Source organism: Diabrotica undecimpunctata, chromosome 5 (genome assembly GCF_040954645.1).
Source record: "Diabrotica undecimpunctata isolate CICGRU chromosome 5, icDiaUnde3, whole genome shotgun sequence".
Lineage (NCBI taxonomy): Eukaryota > Metazoa > Arthropoda > Insecta > Coleoptera > Chrysomelidae > Diabrotica > Diabrotica undecimpunctata.
The window spans coordinates 54,177,474-54,200,526 of NC_092807.1; the positions used below are offsets into that span (position 1 = coordinate 54,177,474).

General features: G+C 32.8%; 1 protein-coding gene across 1 annotated transcript in view; it reads left to right on the plus strand.

Moving 5' to 3' along the window:
- Positions 1-23,053, plus strand: part of LOC140442192 (uncharacterized) — a 79,348-nt gene that overhangs the window by 38,139 nt on the left and 18,156 nt on the right. Inside the window, exon 5 of the mRNA XM_072533269.1 lies at positions 21,760-22,047. Within this exon, the coding sequence (XP_072389370.1) occupies positions 21,760-22,047 (288 nt within the window). The remainder of the gene's footprint in view (positions 1-21,759; positions 22,048-23,053) is intronic.

Here is a 23,053-nt window from a genome sequence, read left to right on the forward strand (position 1 = left end):
TGTTCAACCACATGTTTTTAACCTTGGTCAAAATTTGATATTTACCTTTGCTTTAATTTAAGTGTTGACACTTATTTTAGGTAACTGCACTGATTATGAACTTATTAGTCCGAAAACGTTCTGAAATGTAACCCAAAAGTATATTTTTAGAATATATCTATTTACCTTTTATAAAAGACTTTTTAAATAAAAGTTCTTCTGCTAAACATTTTGTTGAAATTCAGATACGAGGTTTTGCATTTTCCCCGAAGATATAATATTCAATGTTTCTCTTACTTTTTACCAGCCAAATTATCTCATCTCTTACTGTAATACAAATACCAACATAGTTTACATATTGTGTTATCAATACACTATTTTAATTAGTATCCACATGTATTTTAATTAGATTGTCAGTACGGGTCATGTTTACATACCCTTATTTTTCGCTCGTTTAAGATAACAAGCAAAACAGATATTTTACCTCTACACTGGTTGGTAAAAGCGCTACAGTTTACTGATGTTAATGGCCGTATTTATTTTGGTTATATTTTTTTAGGTTCGTCGACGAACATCAAATAAAGTTTAAAGTACACCGTAAATAAACAAAGAGAAAAGGGCTAAATATTGTATATTATGTACAATATGCGTTAAATGGAAAATATAACCAAAGTCTAAAATTAGAATGTTAAATGGGGTTAAATAAGCAAAACTTTAATTGACTTTAATTACTACATTTTAATATAAAAAGTAAATCTGTGGCAGAATTTCTGGTAACTATTTTTTTGTTGAATTATTGTCTCGATTACAAGGTAATGGATACGGGTACAATAAATATTGAGTTTACAAATTTTTTAGTTGTTGATTAAAAGTAGATGAATATTTATATTCTATTGAGCATTTGTAGTTTGGAAATAATCGAGTTGTATAGCTACCCGTTAGCTCAGAGTTTTATATTATTATGTTGTGTGTGCAGCAAACTAAGATTTGAAAAAAAAAATGATAAACAAAAAATAATTTACTGTAACTGAGATATGGGTAAACCTGCTTTTGTATAGCTTTAAAATTTGCTGGTATATAATATGTATTTATTTACACTTAGGAGATGAACAATATGAAAAACAATGTTTTTCTCGACATTTTATAACAGAAAAAACACATAGATAAAAATATGTGATTTCATTTTTTTAACATAGCAACATACAACTTTGTAATGAAAATAACTGTGTAAATATCGTAATACCTTTACAGGCAAAGATACAAAACATGTTCACGAAGCTGTGTTTACGTGGTATTTATACCACACAAATTACATAAGGTCAACCGGGGTAAATGTGACATATAATTTCTCTACATAGTGTAAAAGCGAAGCTGTAGACTAAAATTTTAAACGAATCAATTGCTTTTTTTACAAACAGAATCTGTGGTTAAATCATAATACATATCCAATCAAGTCCATTGGTTTACACTTCCCCGTATTCTGGGGCAAATGTAAACTACTAATGTTGTCTAGGTTATAGAATGCAATATAATAGTCAGGGTAAGTGAAAATAAACCGCAAGTGTCGTCCTAATAAGTAAAAAATCACAAAAAAATATAACGTGAACTCTTTGGCTATGATCAAGTTATTTGAAGCGCTCCTTAAAATTTCGCTAAATAAATCGAACTCAAAAATACGTGTAGCGAAGCATTTTACTGAATCTAAAGCTAAATAATTAATACAGAACATAATTACATAACTTTAACTAAAAAACTGAGGATGGAAAAAAATTTAACGAGAAATTATTCTAACAGTTCATAGGTATGAAAACCTACTGCAAACGTTAACTGATTATTCCTCCACACGTAAGTTCGGGTAAACATGAAATGCGAAAATGCTTTCTGCGAAATCCCTAATATCATCTACTACTGGCCAACTAAAAGTTGAAATAGTTTTGGAAGCTCTCCTTGCTAATTTTATATTATATGACCCATATTCATTCGGAATCCCATCTACAACCTGACCAACACAGTATATGATAGTTTTTTACTGGCAATCATAACAAACATCCAGTGTCTAGCGTTGATAGCTGAAATGTTTCTATTTACCGACTCCATGAAATCATTCTTTTGTTTTTGTGACTCAAGTTCGCTTTCAAGATCACTCTCACCGGAATCAAATAAATTATCTGGATCTTCTTCTGATTCGTCAATTATTGGCTTTCATGACTTTGGCTTTTTTCTACCTTTGGATGTATGAACTGGTTTGATGTTTTCTTGTTTATTTTTCTTGTCCTTTACATTTTGTTTTAATCTGTTTATTGCCAAAATCGAAGTAATTACCTTTGCTTCAAAACAGACACGTTTTCTTTTCATACTAGTTGAAGGTTTTTGTTTAATAGTTTTCAATATATCTTCAAAACTTAAGCCGAATAAATTTTCTTGTGTGGTTTCTGGTTTAACATCATTTTGTGTGCTGTTACCTGATACTGATGACTCAATTATTTCTTGTGTTTGCTTCATATGTACATGATTTTGCGTATTTGAACTTAATGATGATGGTATCTCTGCTAAGCTTCGCTTTTTATAGTCAATTATTGTAGTTGAGGTACTGGCAGTTTGAACAGGAAGGTTCACCATGTCTGATTGATTGTATTCGACTTCTCTGCATTGATTTATCCACCGCTGATGAATTTGAGGCTTAAATAAATCCCTGTGGATAATTTGGTCATCAAACGGGACTATACTAGCTTTTTAAAAGCCATTTATAATGATAGTGGGTTCGGTTTTAGTCCATATCTTACATACCATATCAGAAAAGACACATTTTGGAAGTTTTTTTCCATAATTTTGTCTTTGCCACTTTATGAGCTGTTAATCTTATCTTTCTTTTAACGATCCAAATACTCAAAGATCCAGAGGCTGCAAAACGTGACTTGAATGTGGCGGAAGCTTTAGAATAATAACATTTTGTTGACTTGCTTTTTGAACAAGTTAAAGATCGATATGTGAACTATGTCCATTTTAAATCAATAACGTAGGTCGTTTATCTCCAATCATTCTAAAAAACTTCTTTCAAAATAATTTCTAAAGGTCTCTAACTCTATCCACTTTTTTGTTGCAGCGTAGGTTATTCCAGGTTATTCCTGTATATTCATGATCGCTAGAAGCCATCCACGAATCCCAAATATGTTTTCGACGGTTGAGGATTCATGGAGGAGCGTTTTGTCCATCTGCATTACATTGTTGGATACGCACGAGATTTTCAAAGATATTATAAGCAATCGGTAATAAGTAACCAAAATCCTAATTAAATTTATACGGGTGTTGCGAGTCTTACTTTGCTTCAGTAATAGTTTCCAGACATTATTTCTCATTCCCAGTAATATCATCAACAACTACAGACTTGAGGCTGTCGTCGTGTGCTAGTTTATACACTGCGTTTGTCCAGTAATGATATATACATTTATAATAAAACTTCATTTAAAATATATATAATATATCATACCTTTGTACTTATTATGTAACTTATTTTTCCGAAATAAATATACCTCAAACCAAGTACCAATTTTTCAATTGAAGTTATTGCTTGTCTACATGTAATATTTCTTTTTCTTAATCAATGTGTGACTTAAAAAATATCATTGAACTGATATTTCGACATACTAAAGTATTAATGAACTTTTACTTCATCATCTTACAATTCTTTATATAATGTGAAAAATTTCCCTTCAGTTTTTCTTTCCATCAAACGTTCATGTCACCATATTTTTCATCTTTCTAGCTTGTCTCTTAGACTTGTCTTTCTTTTCATCTTCCCCTTTTAGTAAAACAGCAATAATGGTTAAATTGGTAAATAAATAATTTTTAAACATCGCACCAAAGCGTACTACTCGTCCAAGAGTTGTCGAAACTTTTATGGTTAGATGCTGTATTATTTACTGCTGTTTTGAATAATTCGTTAGTGGTACAGCCAAACCACTCTTTAAAATTCTTATCCAGGACATTCTTCTACGGCCTGGATTTCTGCGTCCTTGGATTTTTCCTTGCATTATATTTTGTAGGAATGTGTACTTTTGTCCTCTCATCAGGTGGCCTAAGTATTCAAGTTTTCTCTTTTTTATATTCAGTATAACTTCTGGATCGTTATTTATTGTGCGTATTACCTCTTCATTTTTAATTTTATCTAACCAATTTATTTTTAGTATACGGCGGTAGCACCACATCTCAAAGCTTTCAAGATTTTTAACATTTCACCGATTCCACAATAATACGAGTACAAGGAATATTCCACCCTAAAGACCAGTTTGAAACACCAATATTAAGATGCCATCTCTAATGGTCGGCAACGAGGCCTTCCCATTGAAAACCTATTTATTATGACCTTATTCAGGATTTCAAATTAAATAAGAGGAAGAAAAAACAAATTTCAACTACCGTTAATCTCGAACTCTGAGGATAGTTAAGAATGCCTTCGGTATATTATCTCAAAGATTTCAGGTATATCGTAGAGTACCAAAGTCGAAACCTTAATATGCCAATAAAATCCTTTAAATTACTTGTATTTTATATACATACATAAGAGACGGAAACTCCTGCATACTCCTCTCGGGCTGATATATCACATCAAACTTAATTTACAGATATTTCTTCGCAGAAAGGTATTGTTTAGATAACAGCTTACGAAATACGAGATAATTTAAAACTTTTTTCCCCACAAGGTTTGTTACCTTGAGAAGTATGATACATCACAGTACGATCAGTCACAGTATATAAAAAAACTATTGTCAGCGATTTAATTAAAATTATGTAGGTACTTTGTAATATAATTTTTAATTAAATTACTTATACCATTTAGTAAATTTAAAATAAGTTGTTGAAGCTTACAAGACTTGGTACTCCAAATTCCTCACCAATTTTTTTTATATTTCCCCTTAATATTGCTGTCACTATGATATTTACGGCTTATATTAAACAAGCATTCAAAAGTCTGCACTAAAATAATTAATTTTTAGATAATTTATTTTCATATTGGTGACCGTTTGCTTGTCAACCACGAACTGCTTGTATTCTCACTATCGTCAAGACAAGTCACCAATAGACACAAATAATCGGAAGAATAAAAAACTTTCCTGTCTAACAAATTCAAGCTTTAAATCTTAATTTTTTCTCAAGTAAATACTGATTCGATAGTATTAAATTCATTTTCACAAACATAAAAAATACCCGTCAGGTCTTTTATAACAGCCATACCGTCTTAGGCCTTTTAGACAGGTCAATTAAAGACCTTTTCACTACATCAGAGCATTCAGGTCTTGTGCGACAAATATGGACTCAGTGGCCAGAACCCTCGATCGCCCAGCCGGCGAGGAAAACAAAATTTATTTTGCTAAATCGGCGGCTGAGTGATCGAGCACACATATATTTCGGACAGAGAATCATCAACTTAGGTTAGTGGTTCTTTGTTCGAAACAAACACTTTTTTCTCTAGGGACCCAAGTCCCGCTGTTAAGTAAAGTAACTTCAATAGAGTCAGTAAAGTAAACAGTCAAGAAAAATAGAAGGTTCCATTAACCAGGGCACCCGAAGTAAAGTTCAGATCAAAAGCCTCCTCACGTAAGTCACACGTTGAGGAGGGTTAAGGAAAACCCTAAGAATTAGATAGGTACAATTTCAATAGTGAAGTATGACATGTTTCTTAGAGGCAGGGTTGATCAATGTGTATGTGTGTGTGTGTGTGTGTGTGTGTGTGTGTGTGTGTGTGTGTGTGTGTGTGTGTGTGTGTGTGTTGTGTGTGTGTGCGCGGTTTTTTTAATAATACTGCGGTAATAAATTACGACAGTTACACAAAATTAAGTAAATAAAATCAAACCGAGAAGAATAAATAAGAAGACTAGAAGGCAGACGTGGATTAGTAACTATAATTTTATATAAAAAAATACATATTTATATGTGCTACAGATTTTCACATATAACTCTCATAGACGTTTAACCAACGATGACAGAAAATACAGCCACTTGAACACTTGAATAATATTTTTGTCCATATGCTTGCGCCATATTTTTTAGTTTTATTATCCCTCACTAGGGGCGCTGTATATATTGAAAAGCTCTAATTCATAATCAAACCAAATTTTTTGCTAACTATATTATATTTTATTTGATGATTTAACTTACCTTTTTTGTGTAGCTCTTTTTTAGATTATTAGCAAGAGTCACGTAAAATACGATACTTGATTCACTCCCTGATTTACTTCTAACATATCCGAGCTAAATGATTATTATGCCATTTTGTTCTTTATATTAATTTTCACGAACGTGGTAATGTCAATGTCAAAGTTCAGCTTATACAAAAAGTTATATAAGTTTTAGTATTGCTCGGTAAATAATTTACAGTAGTAAAATTTAACTTTACTACGACAAACTTACATTTTCTTCTCATAAGAGTAATTTCATTTACAGTTTATCTTAAGCCAAATAAGCTCTCAGTTTATTATACTCTCATTACAGAGAATATTATATACATGAGTGGTTGTAGAACTCTACTTGGAAGGTTTTTAGAACTGCACTGAAATCTGAAATGTACCATATGAATGTAACATCTGTGTAACACACTAGAGGTTATTGGACTAATATCAGGGATTATTAGAAAAGTATATTATCCGACTCTAGCTAAAGCCAACTTTAATGAACGTTTTCTAGAACAAAGGAGTGACTTGGAATTTATTATTTCCTTATTCCAAAATTACATAGCATAGAAAGATATAATTTTTTATTTCCTTAAAAATTTTAAAATTAAATTTTAATAGTGATTAATAGAGTTTGGATTTAAAAAAATAATGAAATGCAATAACAGCGTTTAAAAAGCATAACGATTTTATAAAAAAAAAGCATATTTATAACATATTATTATGTAATAATTGCTAACGTTAGCTTAAAAACTAGTTAGTAGCTATTATAAATTTAATAATAAAAAAAATTAATAAAAAAAATATAGCACAAAAATTTGTTAACCTAGTTTTTATCGACACACCTTGGATAAATGAAAATATATCATTTTTATTTAACCCTTTAGAGCATTACGTGCTTTAATTGGCACAAACCAAAAATATATTTTCGTATAATATAATAAATATAGTATAATAAATATAAAAATATTTAAGATTAACTCAATTTCTGTTGGAGGTGTAACGCAGCACATATCTGGCACGTACTAGTACTAGTTTACGCGAGATATGCGGCATAGTTTTGATGTCAAGATAGGCAGCCATGCGTGTTTTAAGTTTTAAGTTCATTCTTGTTGAGATTCTAAACCAGGTGAAACAGTGTTCGAAGTTTGAGGTTATTTTTTTATGGTATAAACGTTTTTTAAGCTGAGAAAAAAATTTAAAATCATTGTTGTAGCATGTAGAAAATTACTTAACTATCCAATATTCGAGTAATAAAAATTTTTTTGGTACACTCCTGGGCCAAGTATAAAATATTGCTGAGTCTCTGTGTTTATATTCCAAATTTCAGTTACCACTACGAAGTTAAATAATTCATATATTAAATCTTAGTTCTACAATTTTAAAAGCAAGCAATGATTCAAGGTCAAAAGCGTGTTTGACAAGAATTTTGGGTTGCTCCGTTCCTTGGATTGATACGCGGGGTAAGGAAACGGTAGAAGCGGGTACAGAGAGATCGAGATCGAAGTGAATTCAAGTTTCAGGTTTGGAAGATGGGCCATTGAAAGCAGACGTGTTTAGTTTAGTCGGAAAAAACCTGCAAATTTGTTAAAAAAAAGTGATTTTTACTCAATGTAATGTGTCAATTTTGGACGAGTAATCACTGTTTTTTATTTGTAAGCCGTCTCTCATCTGAGATATTTGTAAAACGGCGTCTACAACAACTCTGAAAAGGATCCACATGTGTTAGAGTTTTTTTAAAAAGCGGAGCTTCAAATTTTGTGTCCAGTGTCCCAATTTCAACCTCAATTTTCTTTGTCCTAAGAAGCCGTTTCAGAATACCTTTTCACAGTTTGGAGATGAATTTGTTCGTGTCGCAGAGAGTGTTGCCCCAGAAATCTTAATGTGCATTTTAGTGAAATCCAGGTAAGTTTTTTTTGTTCGAACTTTTAAAGTAAAGACATTTTTTCTAATAATAATTGCTTTCAATAAAATTTAAGAAACTGTAATAATTAAAATTCACAAGGAATCTAAGTTCCTGTAGTTGGCTGTATACCATATATAACAAAAAGTTTTATTAAAAATCCTTTATAAAAGGTATTTAATTTAAAAACCCAATCGGGCTATATCACAAAACGTTTTCGGAATCCATATTCCATCATCAGTGCACCTAAAAAGGATATAACCACTTAATTAAAAAGAACCTGAGATTTAAATACTTACTAGGTGGGTATACATGTATTGAGCCACTAAATATGTGGATAAAAACCCATTAAAAATTGTTTTTTAAATTTGGTTTACATTATATGGTGATCAATTCTATGATGTTAAAGTTACCAGTGGATTTGGTAACATGGCGACGTATGACTCCATGTGAAGTTGCTGACCCTGATACGATGTGTCTACGAGGACCTGATGAAAGCAACTGATTGAAATGACAATCTTGACAAGTAAGGATGGAAGTCCGAACAAAGCAGTCAGTGTAACTTTATGTGTTAGTCCAATTAAGACAAAAGCCAACGTTATTTAAAAATTGAAAAAGTTAAAATTAAAATAATGTAACGTTGTACGTTGACATGTAATGTTGGGTCCATATGAAGGGGAATTCCATCCAAGCGATTACTATTTTGTGACCTGTGCCGCATTTTGCGCCTCGCTTTACTCTCACGTCTTTTATTTTTATCGAGCTTTCGTGGTTTACTATAACATAATCAATAATAGACCTCAATTTTCTTGTTTCTTGTGCCCAATAACTTCTGTCCCCAATTTTCAACCACCTATAATAATACCCTATGTGATAGGCAAAATATTCATTACATTGTATTGTAATATTAGATATCTTCTCAGGGGAGTACTCTTCTTCTTCTTCTTAAAGTGCCTATCCGTTCCGGATGTTGGCGATCATCACGGCTATCTGTACTTTATTTATTGCAGCGCGGAACAGTTCAGTGGTAGTCGTGTTATACCACTTTCGTAAATTTTGAAGCCAGGAAATGCGTCTTCTTCCCGGTCCTCTCTTACCATTTACTTTCCCTTGGAGAATCAGCTGGAGAAGGCCGTAACGTTCTTGATTTCTCATTACATGTCCTAGATATTCCAACTTTTTAGTTTTGACGGTCATGAGAATTTCACATTCTTTCCCCATTCTATGCAGGACCTCCACATTAGTAACTCTGTCAACCCAGGATATACGTAAGATGCGCCTATAACACCACATTTCGAAAGCTTCGAGCCGATTCATAGATGCAACAGTCAGTGTCCATGCTTCCATTCCGTAGAGCAGAACTGTGAATATGTAGCAGTTCAATAGACGGCATTTTGTTTTTAATGATATGTCTCGACTGTTGAAAATGGTTCTCATTCTAACGAATGCTGCTTTTGCTTTTATTATTCGCTGTTTAATTTCTGTTGAGTGGTCCCATTGGCTATTTAAATTGGTGCCTAGATATGTATATTGCTTGACTCTTTCGATATTCTGTTGGTTGATTGTAAGTTGAGCGTTTAGTATTGGTTTTTTACTAATTGTTATAAATTTGGTTTTCTTTATGTTAAGAGCTAGTCCGTATCTGTTGCTGACTTCTGTTATGCGATTTGTTAATATCTGTAAGTCATTCAGATTATCGACAAAAACTATAGTGTCATCTGCTTATCTAATGTTATTCAACCTTTGACCGTTTATTAGTATTCCTTTCGCACAACCGTCTAAAGCTTCCTTAAATACCCATTCAGAATAAATGTTGAACAACAATGGAGACAAAATACAGCCCTGTCGTACTCCACGTTCTATTGCAATTTTATCAGTTAACTGGTCTTCTATTTTGGTTTTGGCCGTTTGATTGTAGTAAATGCTTCTGATAATTCTAAGATCTTTGTTGTCAATTCCAATTTCTTGCATTAGAGTCATTAATTTGTCATGTTTTACTCTGTCAAATGCCTTCTGGTAATCTATAAAGCATACGTTTATGTCACAATTCACATCCCTGCATCTCTGAAATAGCACCTGTACAGCAAAAAGGGCCTCCCGTGTTCCCAGAGCATCACGAAATCCGAATTGTGTTCTTGTTAGTTGTTCCTCACATTTTGTATATATTCTTTTGTGAATGACCTTTAGAAATGTTTTAAGTAAATGGCTCATAAGGCTTATAATTCTATAGTCTTCGCACTTTCTCGCAATGGGTTTTTTTGGAAGATTTATAAAAGTTGACACTAACCACTCTTGGGGAACCACGCCCGTATCATATATACTGTTAAATATATTTGTCAACCATTTTATGCCATCGTAGCCCATAAGTTTTAAGAATTCTGAGTGAAAATTATCAGGGCCTACTGCTTTACCATCTTTGGTGCTTTTGATGGCATATTTTACTTCTTCGACTGTAAATGGTGGTTCAGATTCGCAATTGGTGTTTGTTGTAATACCAGTGTTACTTCGTATATCTTCAAAAGTTTTTTCTACGTATTTAATCCAAATATCTTTTTTATGCTCTATTTCCAGTACTATGTTTCCCTGATTATCTGTCAGGAATCCAGTGTTCTTGTGTTTATATAAGCCTGCCGCTTCTTTAATCTTTTTATGGAGGTTAAATGAATCATGTTTTTGTTGTAATGACTCTATCTCTGTACACTTCGAGCTAAACCAATTTTCTTTTGCTATTTTAATAGCCCTTTTTATTTCGTTATTTATGTTGTTGTAGTAATTCTTATTATCTTTAGCGTTTCTTCTGTCTTCCATCATACATATAATCTCCTCCGTCATCCATTCCTTTTTATTTGTTCTTTCAGGTTTTAAGTATTTCTCTGTTATTTCTTGACTTACTTTGTGCAAATTTTCTAGTTCTTTATCTGTGTTATCTGTTTCTGTACGGGCCCATGGTTTTTCTGTACGAGCCCACGTTTTTTCTTTTAGGCGTTTTTGTACCTTTTCCTTTACTGTTTTATTTTTCAGTTGGTTAATATCGTACTTCATAATTTTTGGTCTTTGAACTTTCTTTAAACTAAGTTTCATTTTGGCGATAAGTGGATTGTGGTCCGAATTTATGTCGGATCCCGGGTACGCTTTAACAGATGTTATAGAGTTTCTAAATCATTTGTTAATGAGAATATAGTCTATTTGATTTCGTACTGTGTGATCTGGAGTATCCTGGGGAGATTTCCACGTATATAGTCGTCTTGGAGGAAGATCATAAAAGGTGTTTGTCACTACGAGATGTTCTTCAGTTGCAAATTCAATCAAACGGTCTCCGCGTTCATTACGTTCCCCTAGACCAAAAGATCCCACTAAATTTCCACTTTGTCCTTTGCCAACTTTGGCATTAAAGTCTCCCATTATTAGTATTATTTCGTTTTTCCGAATCCTTTTGACAATATTAGTAAGGTCATTGTAAAATTCTTCTATGATTTCTTCTGGGGCGTCCACTGTCGGAGCGTATACTTGAATAATGTTTGTTTTTATGGGAGTTGTGTTTAGCTGAACTAAGAGCATCCTTTCTGATACAGGTACAAAGTGACTGACACAGTTGGCGATTTTATTATTCATAATTAGGCCCACTCCATTTATATGTTCGTTCTTAAGATTTCCTGAGTAGAATATTTTGTGATCTTTGATAACTCGGTATCCCGTATTTGTATTACTAGGGGAGTACTAAATATTATAAATTTTTAAAGTCTCTCGAAAACCCCAAAAAGGGTTTGTCCTATATATGGTACGCTATGAAGTAATGGACTCATACATTGTTTTTGTAGATATAAATCCGAAACTCTTTTATGATACAATGAGTGCAGTTCGAAGAATTTATAGTACTAATAATGATAAATCAGATCTCTCCGGTGTCACAAATGAGATGATATTGTGTCAAGATAGTGACAATGAGGAGCGTGAAGATTTACTAAGCAATCTCAAAAAGTCATTTCAGGAAACATTATCAGATTCCTGAGATAATGATACCCCTTTTTCTGAAAGACTGCGATATTAAAGGAAGTAATCTGATAATGGGTAAGACATTGAAAGAAGATCAGAAAATGGAACAAAATTTACTGATTCTGAAAATTTACCTTCCCTGATTTTGCAATTAGAGACAGTAACGGATGTCGGTAATTCAACTTTTACCAACAAAACAAAATTAGAATGCCAATATTGGTCACCGAGCAGTAAGCGATGTGATGAGCTGTAATAGATTCAAAGAAATAAAACGTTTCGTGAATTATAAAAACAATGATGACATGATTGAAAATGATCAACCTAAACATGACAGATTATTCAAAATCACACATGTTCTAAACCAAATCAAAGAACAGCTACTCATGGTTCTAAAAGAAGAACTTCTGGTGCTCCTGGAGGTATAATATTACTTTAGGAACCAGCAAACAAATTAAAGTCAAAGTTGAATCCCGAAATACCACTCCACTTTTTGAAGCCTTACGTTCCAAAAGATTTTTGCTGTTAGTACAATTAAACCTAGAGCTTAGATAAATACTATTCATCATCATCGATCTGTATGCGTCCACTGCTGGACATAAGTCTTCCTCAGCTCTTTCCATCTGTCTCTTTCATGTGCGGCTTGTATCCATTTATTGCTAACACGCTTCAGATCGTCAGTCTATTTAGTTGGTGGGCGTCCTCTGCTCTGTATTGCTTCTTGCCTTGGTGTGCACCCTAAAACACGTTTTGTCCATCGGTTGTCTGATAATCTGGCGACGTGTTCTGCCCAATTCCATTTTAACGACCCGATTTTTTCGATCGTGTCTATTGTTTTTGTTCTACGACGTATTTCCTCGTTTGGGATTCGGTCTCTCAGAGAGACACCTAACATCTGGCGCTCCATAGCCACCTGAGTTACGCGAATCTTAATAATTACCTTTTTTGTGAGTGTGATTACAAAAATTAATATTAAACATATCAGTCTTTCGGATTGAACCGCGTCGATTATCATTGCGCCGAGCTTTCAAGATCCTCTCTGATGTCTTGTTCGAGGCTTTCGAGGTCTCAGTATCCTGAATTCTAAGACACTACTACACTGATTAATAATCAATGTATTACTGCTACTGGAAACAGGGGAGGGTTCATTTATACCGTCGAAGGTGACGTGGTTTGGGTGTTGGTTAACGTGGGTATTGGCGTAAGGTTTGGCGCTGGGGTTGGCGCAAACATTTTGACAGTAGGATTTTGATTGAAATGGAATGTTCATAAATTATATTTTGAAATCTACGATGTTTGGATAGGACTGGTGGCAGTCTGCACAAGAAATTTCATAAACACCGTGTTGTTCATTTATAACGGTCTCTTTGATTCATCGAAAAAAAAATAAAAGTTTTTGTTGGAAAGTAAACATTGTCTTTATTTCTCTTAATTTAAGCATTTTGTCGATTTTGTTAATGACACCTTTACTTTAAGGAAGAACAGCTTTCGTATGATGAAGTTCTGAATCTTTGGTTTGAGATTGAGTGGAAGATTGATATCTGTGGATGCTTCTATTAAAGAGATATAGATAAAGAGATAAAGGGTTGTCTTAAACTAGAGAGCTCAGAGGGTCTACTTGCATCCCGATCCTATATAGACCAAACAAATCGTAGAATTTAAAATGGATTATATGAAAATTCCATTTCTGTTCGCAATTCCGACTTAATTTCAGTTCTAGATCAACACCATTTTTATACAGGTCACAAAATTCATCTTGAAAACTCCAGAACCATAGCTTCACTCCGCTTCTATAAACCAAGAATTATTTAAGAAGCCATAGAAATTGAAAAAATGCCAAATTGTCTTGATAAAAAAGATGACGGCATACGGTTACCTTCGACTTGGGGGCCTCTCTTAAGGTACGATTCCAACAATGACTGTAGACGGCAGACAGCAACTGCAGACGGCAGACGGCAACTGCAGGTGGCAGGATTTGCTGTCATATTAATTCCTTAGTCAGCAGCAGGCATTTCAGTTATGTGACGGCATAAAACAGTTGAGGTTGTATATTACATAAAAAAATGGATTACCAAATGCTGCAAGTTTTACTGCAAGAAGAAAAAGATGATGACGATTTGTTATTATTTTATTTTATTACTTTAGGAGAAATCCTACACAACCATTGTATTTAACTGGACTAGAAGAAAGCTCTTAGGAAACATTAACTAAAATACATGTAAATGATAGTAAAGCGAATTTCAGAAGTTATTGCCGTTTAAATAAAGACCAGTTTAATTTTAATATGTCTGTAGTTTATGAGGATCTTAAACCAAAAACAAGGAGAGGGAAAGTATCACCAGCAGAAAAATTATTCCTCACTTTAAGGTAAGCTAATTTAATTTAGTTCTTAATGCTTATAATTATAATACTAATAATAACAACAAGATCTAATCTATAAAATCTAATCTATCTAAATATAATATATGATAATAATAAACAATATTATTAAACTATTCTTCTGAAATTCAGGAAAGTCTTCATTTTCTTCTCTACCTGACTGTTGTTGACAATTCATTGAAGGCAAATCTTCAGTTTGTTTATATGTCATATCGGTTGAATCCGAATAACTACCAGTCAGCGACATTTCTTCTTAAAGTGCCTATCCATTCCGGACGTTGGCGATCATCACGGCTATCTTCACTTTGCTTATTGCAGCGCGGAACAGTTCAGTGGTAGTCGTGTTATACCACTTTCGCGAATTTTGAAGCCAGGAAATGCGTCTTCTTCCCGGTCCTCTCTTACCATTTACTTTCCCTTGGAGAATCAGCTGGAGAAGGCCGTAACGTTCTTGATTTCTCATTACATGACCTAGATATTCCAACTTTTTAGTTTTGACGGTCATGAGAATTTCACATTCTTTCCCCATTCTACGCAGGACCTCCACATTAGTAACTCTGTCAACCCAGGATATACGTAAGATGCGCCTATAACACCACATTTCGAAAGCTTCGAGCCGATTCATAGATGCAACAGTCAGTGTCCATGCTTCCATTCCGTAGAGCAGAACTGTGAATATGTAGCAGTTCAATAGACGGCATTTTGTTTTTAATGATATGTCTCGACTGTTGAAAATAGTTCTCATTCTAAGGAATGCTGCTTTTGCTTTTATTATTCGCTGTTTAATTTCTGTTGAGTGGTCCCATTGGCTATTTAAATTGGTGCCTAGATATGTATATTGCTCGACTCTTTCGATATTCTGTTGGTTGATTGTAAGTTGAGCGTTTAGTATTGGTTTTTTACTAATTGTCATAAATTTGGTTTTCTTTATGTTAAGAGCTAGTCCGTATCTGTTGCTGACTTCTGTTATGCGATTTGTTAATATCTGTAAGTCATTCAGATTATCGGCAAAAACTATAGTGTCATCTGCATATCTAATGTTATTCAAATCAGCGATATAACAATAAAAATAGTGTACTGAGTATTACCAGACACATTTATCGGGGCCCTATGCGAAGCGTTGATTTCTGCTGCTAGTATTTCATATTTTGCAAGAACTTGAAAGAGCTTCTGTTTGCTTTTATTGAAGCACTTTTGTGGGCAGTGTTCGTAAATCTTGTTCGATATGGTTAGCAAACGATTTAAATTCATCACAATTTTTCGATCCATTTGTCGTATTTCTCATTGCCGAAAGGTGTGACTTCTCCCGTTCTCTCATAAATGATAGAATGTCTTCTTTAGTATTATGACGGACGTTTTTTATTGGGTTGGCTGAGTTGCTGGTCAGCTGTGACAGAGTTTGTACATAACTCTCAGTACTTATGGCAACATTTTCTTGTTGAGTAGGGACTCTTCCTGTGTATTATTTTGTGCTGAGTCTACGAGTTCTTCAACATTGTTCTGTAATGACTCCGTGTCATCATATATGCTACTAATAGTCGACCTCTCTTGCGGAACATTATCTAGAAACGATAAGAGCCTATATATTCCCCATTTACTGCGATTTGTTGGAGGTACTGCCGATACAGTAGGTAGTTAATTTTTGCGTTTAAATCGCATGTATCCATCACGGATAGTCTTCCACTAATTTTTACAGCTTTTACCTGTAATATAAATAATAAGTGCTATTTTTTTTTTCATTATTTAATATGTGGTTATTATGTTTCAGATTCATGTCAGCAGGAAAAAGTTTTGCTTCTCTATCATTTCAATATCGTATATCAAGGTCATATATATCAAAAATAGTTAAACACGTACTTCATGTTCTTCGAAAAGGTCTTCCAAAAAAAAAAGATGGTTAAAATCTGTATGCCCCCTCCTACTAAAAACGATGTTAAGAAGATTGAAAGAGAATTTTGGGAAAAATGGAATATACTAAATTGCGTTGGTAGCATCGATGGTAAACAAGTTCGTATAAAATCACCAAAGAACAGTTGGTCTCTTTACTTTAACTACAAAGAACACTTTTCGATAGTATTATTAGCAATAGTTGACTCGAGTTATAAATTTATAGCAATTGATGTAGAATCTTATGGTAAAGAAGGTGATAGCAATATATTTAATAAGTCAGAAATGGGAAAGAAAATACAAAACTCTACATTCAATTTTCCTGAACCGAAAAATTTACCGGGAACAAATGATATTTTACCACACTTTCTAGTGGGTGATGAAGCTTTTGCTCTTGATACGTTTATGATGAAGCCATATTCTCAAAGACTTGCAAGACATGACACCCAGAAATATATTTTTAACTACAGACTCGTGTTCGGCGTGTAGTGGAAAACGCTTTCGGCTTGTTGTCTCAAGTGTTTAGAATATTTTATGTACCAATGTACCGATTTTGCCTGAAACTTGTGACGACTTAATAGTGTCTACCTGTTGCTTGCACAACATTCTATGAGAAGGTTATCTTCAACAACACCAGTTGCCTAGTTATCACCGAATGAAGAAGAAATACCGTCTGATAATATGATTAGATTGACGAGTACTAGTGGTTTTGCTAATGCCTGTGGCCTTTTTATTTGAGACACATTAAAAGAGTATTTTTGTTCCCAAGTAGATGAAGTACTGTGTTTGTTGAAGTGTGCCATCTGTCGTCGCGCAGGCACATCATCTGACGTTCTACCGCGCAGCAGTAGCAGTCAGATGTCGGAATCGCTCTCATATAAATTAATACTGCAAAGTAGTGGCGGCAACTGCAATTCCCCTCTGGCGTCTGTAGTCGTTGTCGGAATCATACTTTTAAAGAAAATACCGTTTGCTTCAGCTGTAAATTAAGATCCTACTGTTATTCGCCAGGCTGGCCCCCATGCCTACCAGTACCAGTAATGCATTGATTAGTGATCAGTGTAGTAGTGTCGGGATATATATATATATATATATATATATATATATATATATATATATATATATATATATATATATATATACATCCCGCTATCCTTTTGAACTCTTTTCACGTTGCAGTAATTTAGCATCACCAAGAATTGCTATCATTTTCTATTTATAAATTGTGTATGTTCGTTTAGGGCACCTTTGTAGGCTTGGCACTGTTGTCGGTTTTTCAATATTCCGATTTTTTTTATATCTTTAATTTTTTACATCAAACCTACGTTTTAACATCGAGCGGTAAAATCACTGTATTTGGCATCATTTTAGAGCCAATAGATGTTGCCGGTATTAATCCTTAAAATAATATTTTAGATACCTAAATATCGATCGGTTTGGGTCAAGTTCGAATAACGACATTGAAACTACCTGCTCACAAGTTGCAGTCTTCGTGGTTGTTTTCTTCGTTTAGATGTTATATTTATTCAACCTAGATATTTTTGCCCAGAGAATCGTGTAGGGGAATATTTTACATAATTTTCAATTTACATCCTGTTTAGTCGAAGCTATCGATGAATAGTTTGAGATAAATATTATGGTTTTATGGGATTAAGGCCTTAATTATTGGTTGTGATTGTGTTAATGTTTGAAATTTTGATTTGGATTCCGGAAATCGTTCTCAAAAAACGTTTTTCTGTACAAAATGTGTATACACATGTTTACATAATTAGTACAATAAACAAAGTTATTGTAAAATAATAGTGGAAATCAAAACGTTAAATATTAGTTGATTAAAAATGTAATTTTCATCTCAATAACGACCAATAATTGTGGCTTAATCACATAAAAAAATAATATTTGACTTTGACCATGCCATAAGAAAGTAGTTCACGTAACCTCGCTAAATAGTTTAAAAAAATCTTATACAGAAATTTAAATTCTAAATAGTATGAGAGGTAGCTGACGAAAAATTCGTAAAGACGTACAGTTGATTTTGCTTTGTTTTTTTTAAACAATCTTAAAAGGCAAAAAAAATAATTTTTTGCTTATAAAACGTTTTGTATACATTCTAAAGAAAAATAATTTAAATAAAAGTTGTAGACCATAAAAAGTTTTTTATGTAGAGAAATACCAAATTTAAATACATAAATAATTGATATAATTCCAAAAAACCGTAAACTCTAAGATATTATATTTGTAGTAATTTATAAATGTTAATAACTTTGTTTTTTGCCTAACGACAGGAAATATAGCTACTTGAAATTATGGCAATTGATGAGTTATTAAAGTGTGCTAAATATTAAGCAGATCAAAAAATATTTTACAATTTATTCAATTTGTTTATGACAGAAAGCGATTATTTAAACAACTGTACTTGTCCAAACAGTATAAATCTATAAGTATTTTGTAACTTGCAATCGATTCTTTGCGCTTTCAGTTTTAGGGTATATTAAAAAAACTTTAACATATTATTAAATTTTTTATTAAAAACCAGTTTGAATAGGGGACTTTTTAGTTTTTAGACCACTTCACGTTTTTTCAGTTTCTTTGACAAGTGAGGATTGTCTATTCGCTTATTTCTTAATATGGGATATGAGCAATTATCTAGTCAAGTCAACACTATTATAGAAGTTATCCATACTTTTCCAGCAGTCATTCAGACGGTTCATCTTAATTGTCCCCATATGGAACATAAGTCCGAGAAAAGTCTTAAATTCTGTTTGTGTTGTCTCTTTCCAAAACGCAATCCTCGATTTTTCTGAACGACTTTGTGCAAATATTTCGTCAGAGTCAATCAGAGTCACTTCCACCATTCATTTAATCTACATCGTCCTCGCCAGATGCTTCTAACAATGATTGTAATTCAGCAGTTGTCAATCTACGTTTATGTTCACATCTACCTTTTTTAGATGTCGAAGGCATATTATTTACATCCATTTCTTTATAAATACTATAACTCACTTTTACGGAGGTAATTAACAATAAAAACGTTCTACTGGAAACTATCAACCTACGACTTCCAATACTATAAGGCCACTTGAGGCACAATACGTTTTTACTCAATAATAGTTCCTGTATAAGTAAAATTGTTTTTTAATGTATGTTCATTCTTCAGAGTATGTTTTAACTTTTTTAACATTTCTATCGGCCTTTCTACTAGTCATGCTTCTTCTTAAAACTTTGTAACATCTTGTACACTTTCTTCTCTTTGTATTATCTACATCGCTTTGCCTTAGATGGTATTTTTGGGTGTAACTGGTCATGAGGGTTACAACATTTCTTTATTTGTAAATGCCTTCGCGAACTCCAGTCTGAACTCAAGGATAGGTTGTCGCTTTTTTTACGTTTTCTATTATTTAGCAACTAAGCATTGACTACTGCGGTATTAAATGCGGTATTAAATATTAATTCCACTGCCACTTTCCGGTACCACTTCAGAATTTTGCGTATTGGGCTTTGGTAAGAAGCCACTTGACCACTAAAATCAACACTCTTTTTCACCAAGTTATAATCGAGAATAGTTTGTGGTTTTAGTACTTGTGTATAATTTTTTTTTATTTGATTAAACCAAGATACAACTATTATGTTTAAATGATGTAAGGATTAAAACTGGTCTTTTGTCGACCCATTTTATTACTTGTAAAATCAATAATGGCCTTAAGTTTCATCGTGAGTAACTGGTTGCAAATTTTAATCGAGATTTTGGTTTTACATGTTTTTGTAAAACATCTGCACATGAATAATTCGTTTCTTGAACAATGATTTCAATTCATCGACCAATATTCTAAAATAAGGTTTTACTACGTCGTCCGGAATATTATAAACTGGTTCTCTTTCATAAAGCATTGGAAATATGGTTTACATTCCATATTTAGAAAAATCTTTTACTGCAACTCTTGTTCGACCTAAACTAAATTAATACACAAAACAAATTAATCTATTTTTTTATAGAAATGCAGATTCCTGTCGGATTTTTATCAGTGCGGCATGAGTCACTGATGTCTCGTATATCCGGACCTCTTATCGCATTACAAACATAATTCTAAATTAGCAGTGCGGTACAAGATACATTTAGGTCATATAATCTTAAAGCCGTATTAAGACCATAAGACCGTATGTTATAAATAAATATATTCCTATAAGAATTATCTTGAAAGATGAAAAAAATACAATAAAAAAAGTGCAAAATTAAGTGTTATTTAAAAAATAATAAGTCATTCACGGGCGTACAGTTAAAAACAAAAGTTTTCAGTGTTCTATTGCTTGATTATTATTATCTGGTATTCTGAAAATGTTGACATTTTTTCCTGGTCTGATCTTCCTCAACTAACGTCATCTTTCTTAATTAGTGGGTTGTATTGTTCAGGTCTCTTTAAGTGTTTTTGTTGCTATCCATAGTGAATGATCTTCTTTAGACAATGTACTAATGTAGTGTTCAAATGTGGCATACCTCTTGCTCTTCATTTTTCGACTATTGGTTGTATATTGTTAATCGTGTAGCTCCATACGAAATAGTAGAAGATGAAAACGGCAGCATATTCATCCATAAAAAAAGGAAACGCGATAAAGATATCTGAAACAACTGTTTTATGTTATAAGAGATGAAATAGTCCGAAATTACCAAAACAGGTGAACAGGGCACTATAAAGAGGAAGTAGAATTAGCTATGAAACAGCTTGAATGGGGAAAAGAAGTAAGCTTAGACCAAATACCAGCAGGAATTATTCAACTGAGGAAAAAAATTGAATGGATAACAATATTCACTCCATTTACAGAAAAGGCGGTGACCCGCAAAAATTTTAAGAACTTCTTTAATAGCCTCCAGTCAACAATTTCCTAATCATGTTTAAAAAACGTACGGAATGCACTGGATATACTAACTTAAGCCGTCAACATAGGTACTTGTTGTTGCAGTTATGTATTACGATCAACTTAAAGGTTATGCACGTGCACGACTCCCCTTGTATAGGTACACAGGCATGCACATGCGGGAGAAAAAAGATTTGTTACATTATGTCACATTTTAACGTTGAATATTTTATGGTTTTTTATATAAAAAACCGAAAAAAAAACCGAATATATATATATATATATATATATATATATATATATATATATATATATATATATATATATATATATTATATATATATTTATTATCAACAATTAAACTCGCATATATTTTAATAAATTATTACATGTTTTTTAAAGAATCCTAAATGTTTTAGATTGCAAATAAAGTTCATTTATAGATAAGTAAAATCTAAAAATTTGGCATAATAATAAATTTTATTATACACAGATGCCAAGACTGTTTGTACTTGCTTTTCTTAAAATAACATTATGTAATGTACACAAGAAATTCTGTTACTGTTTTAGGTACATGCCATTATTAATCTTTTTTCTTTCTAGGTTTCCGTGTTCGATCACGAGACAGCGCATTATACAATTGTCACGTTGCCAGCAAGTCGTCGAGTGGATTTTATCCACCATTTCAAAGCGTATTACGGTGCAAAATTTGATATCAAAGTATCAACAAACTTTCCCGGCTCAAAAGCCACAGAAACTGTCACATACAAAGTCCCCAACTTCCTCCAGCCATATAAAGTGAGAATCTCTTCGAACCAAAGTGCTGGAGCTTTCATGATCTATTGGAAGGAGCCATACGTACCTTATTTTATCGACAGACTTTACTACGAGGTAATAATATGTGTTATAAATATACCATTCTTCCATTTATATTGAAAATTTTTAACAGAAAGTTTAAAAGTAAAACGAGAATTTGAAACGTTATATTTAAAAATTTTAGTTTCTACCGGGAGAATTCTAGTTTTGTTTAAATCTTAATCGATAGCGGACGTATTTAAAACAATTGACTTAGCTAAACAATAATTGTATTTATCAAGTTCATCTTCTTCTTCTGGTTCCTATCCGTTTCGGATGTTGGAAATCATATTGGCAATCATGACCTTGCTCGCTGCGGCTCGAAACAGCTCCGTTGAGGTTTTCTTAAACCATGTTCTTAAATTCCGCAGCCATGATATTCTCCTTCTACCGGGTCCTCGCTTAGTTCATCAAGTTCATATTTAAACCTAATTATTTTTTAAATTACTGCTTAAATTGATACGATAAAGTGGAATACGATGAGAAACGAGTATATATTGTTTATAAAAACAATAAACTAAAGCTTTTTGTCTATCAAACACAACTGATACTGCCTCAAATCAACCGCATGTACAACCAAGAATATATTATTGTTCTGAAGCTATTTTCTTGTGGCATTTTAAATTAATTTATATTTAAATGTGAATAAGCCACAATTAAAGGTTAAAATACGTTTATTGACGTTTCAATTTCCACTTCGGAAATTTTGAGAACGATTTCCGAAGTGGAAATTGAAACGTCAATAAACGTATTTTAACCTTTAATTGTGGCTTATTCCCATTTAAATATAAATCAAGAATATATTATATATATATATATATATATATATATATATATATATATATATATATATATATATATATTAATATGCAGTTAAGCATTATGTTATTTTTAAGAACATTTTTGTCTTTGTGTCTTTGCAGTGACGGTGCAGTGAAATGTGAGAGTGCGGTCCAATTTTATCCCCAACTATCTTGGTTATGTACAGCTCTCTAATAGTCCCCCGCCATGTTAGTTGAAACTTTTTTCTTTATTTGATAAT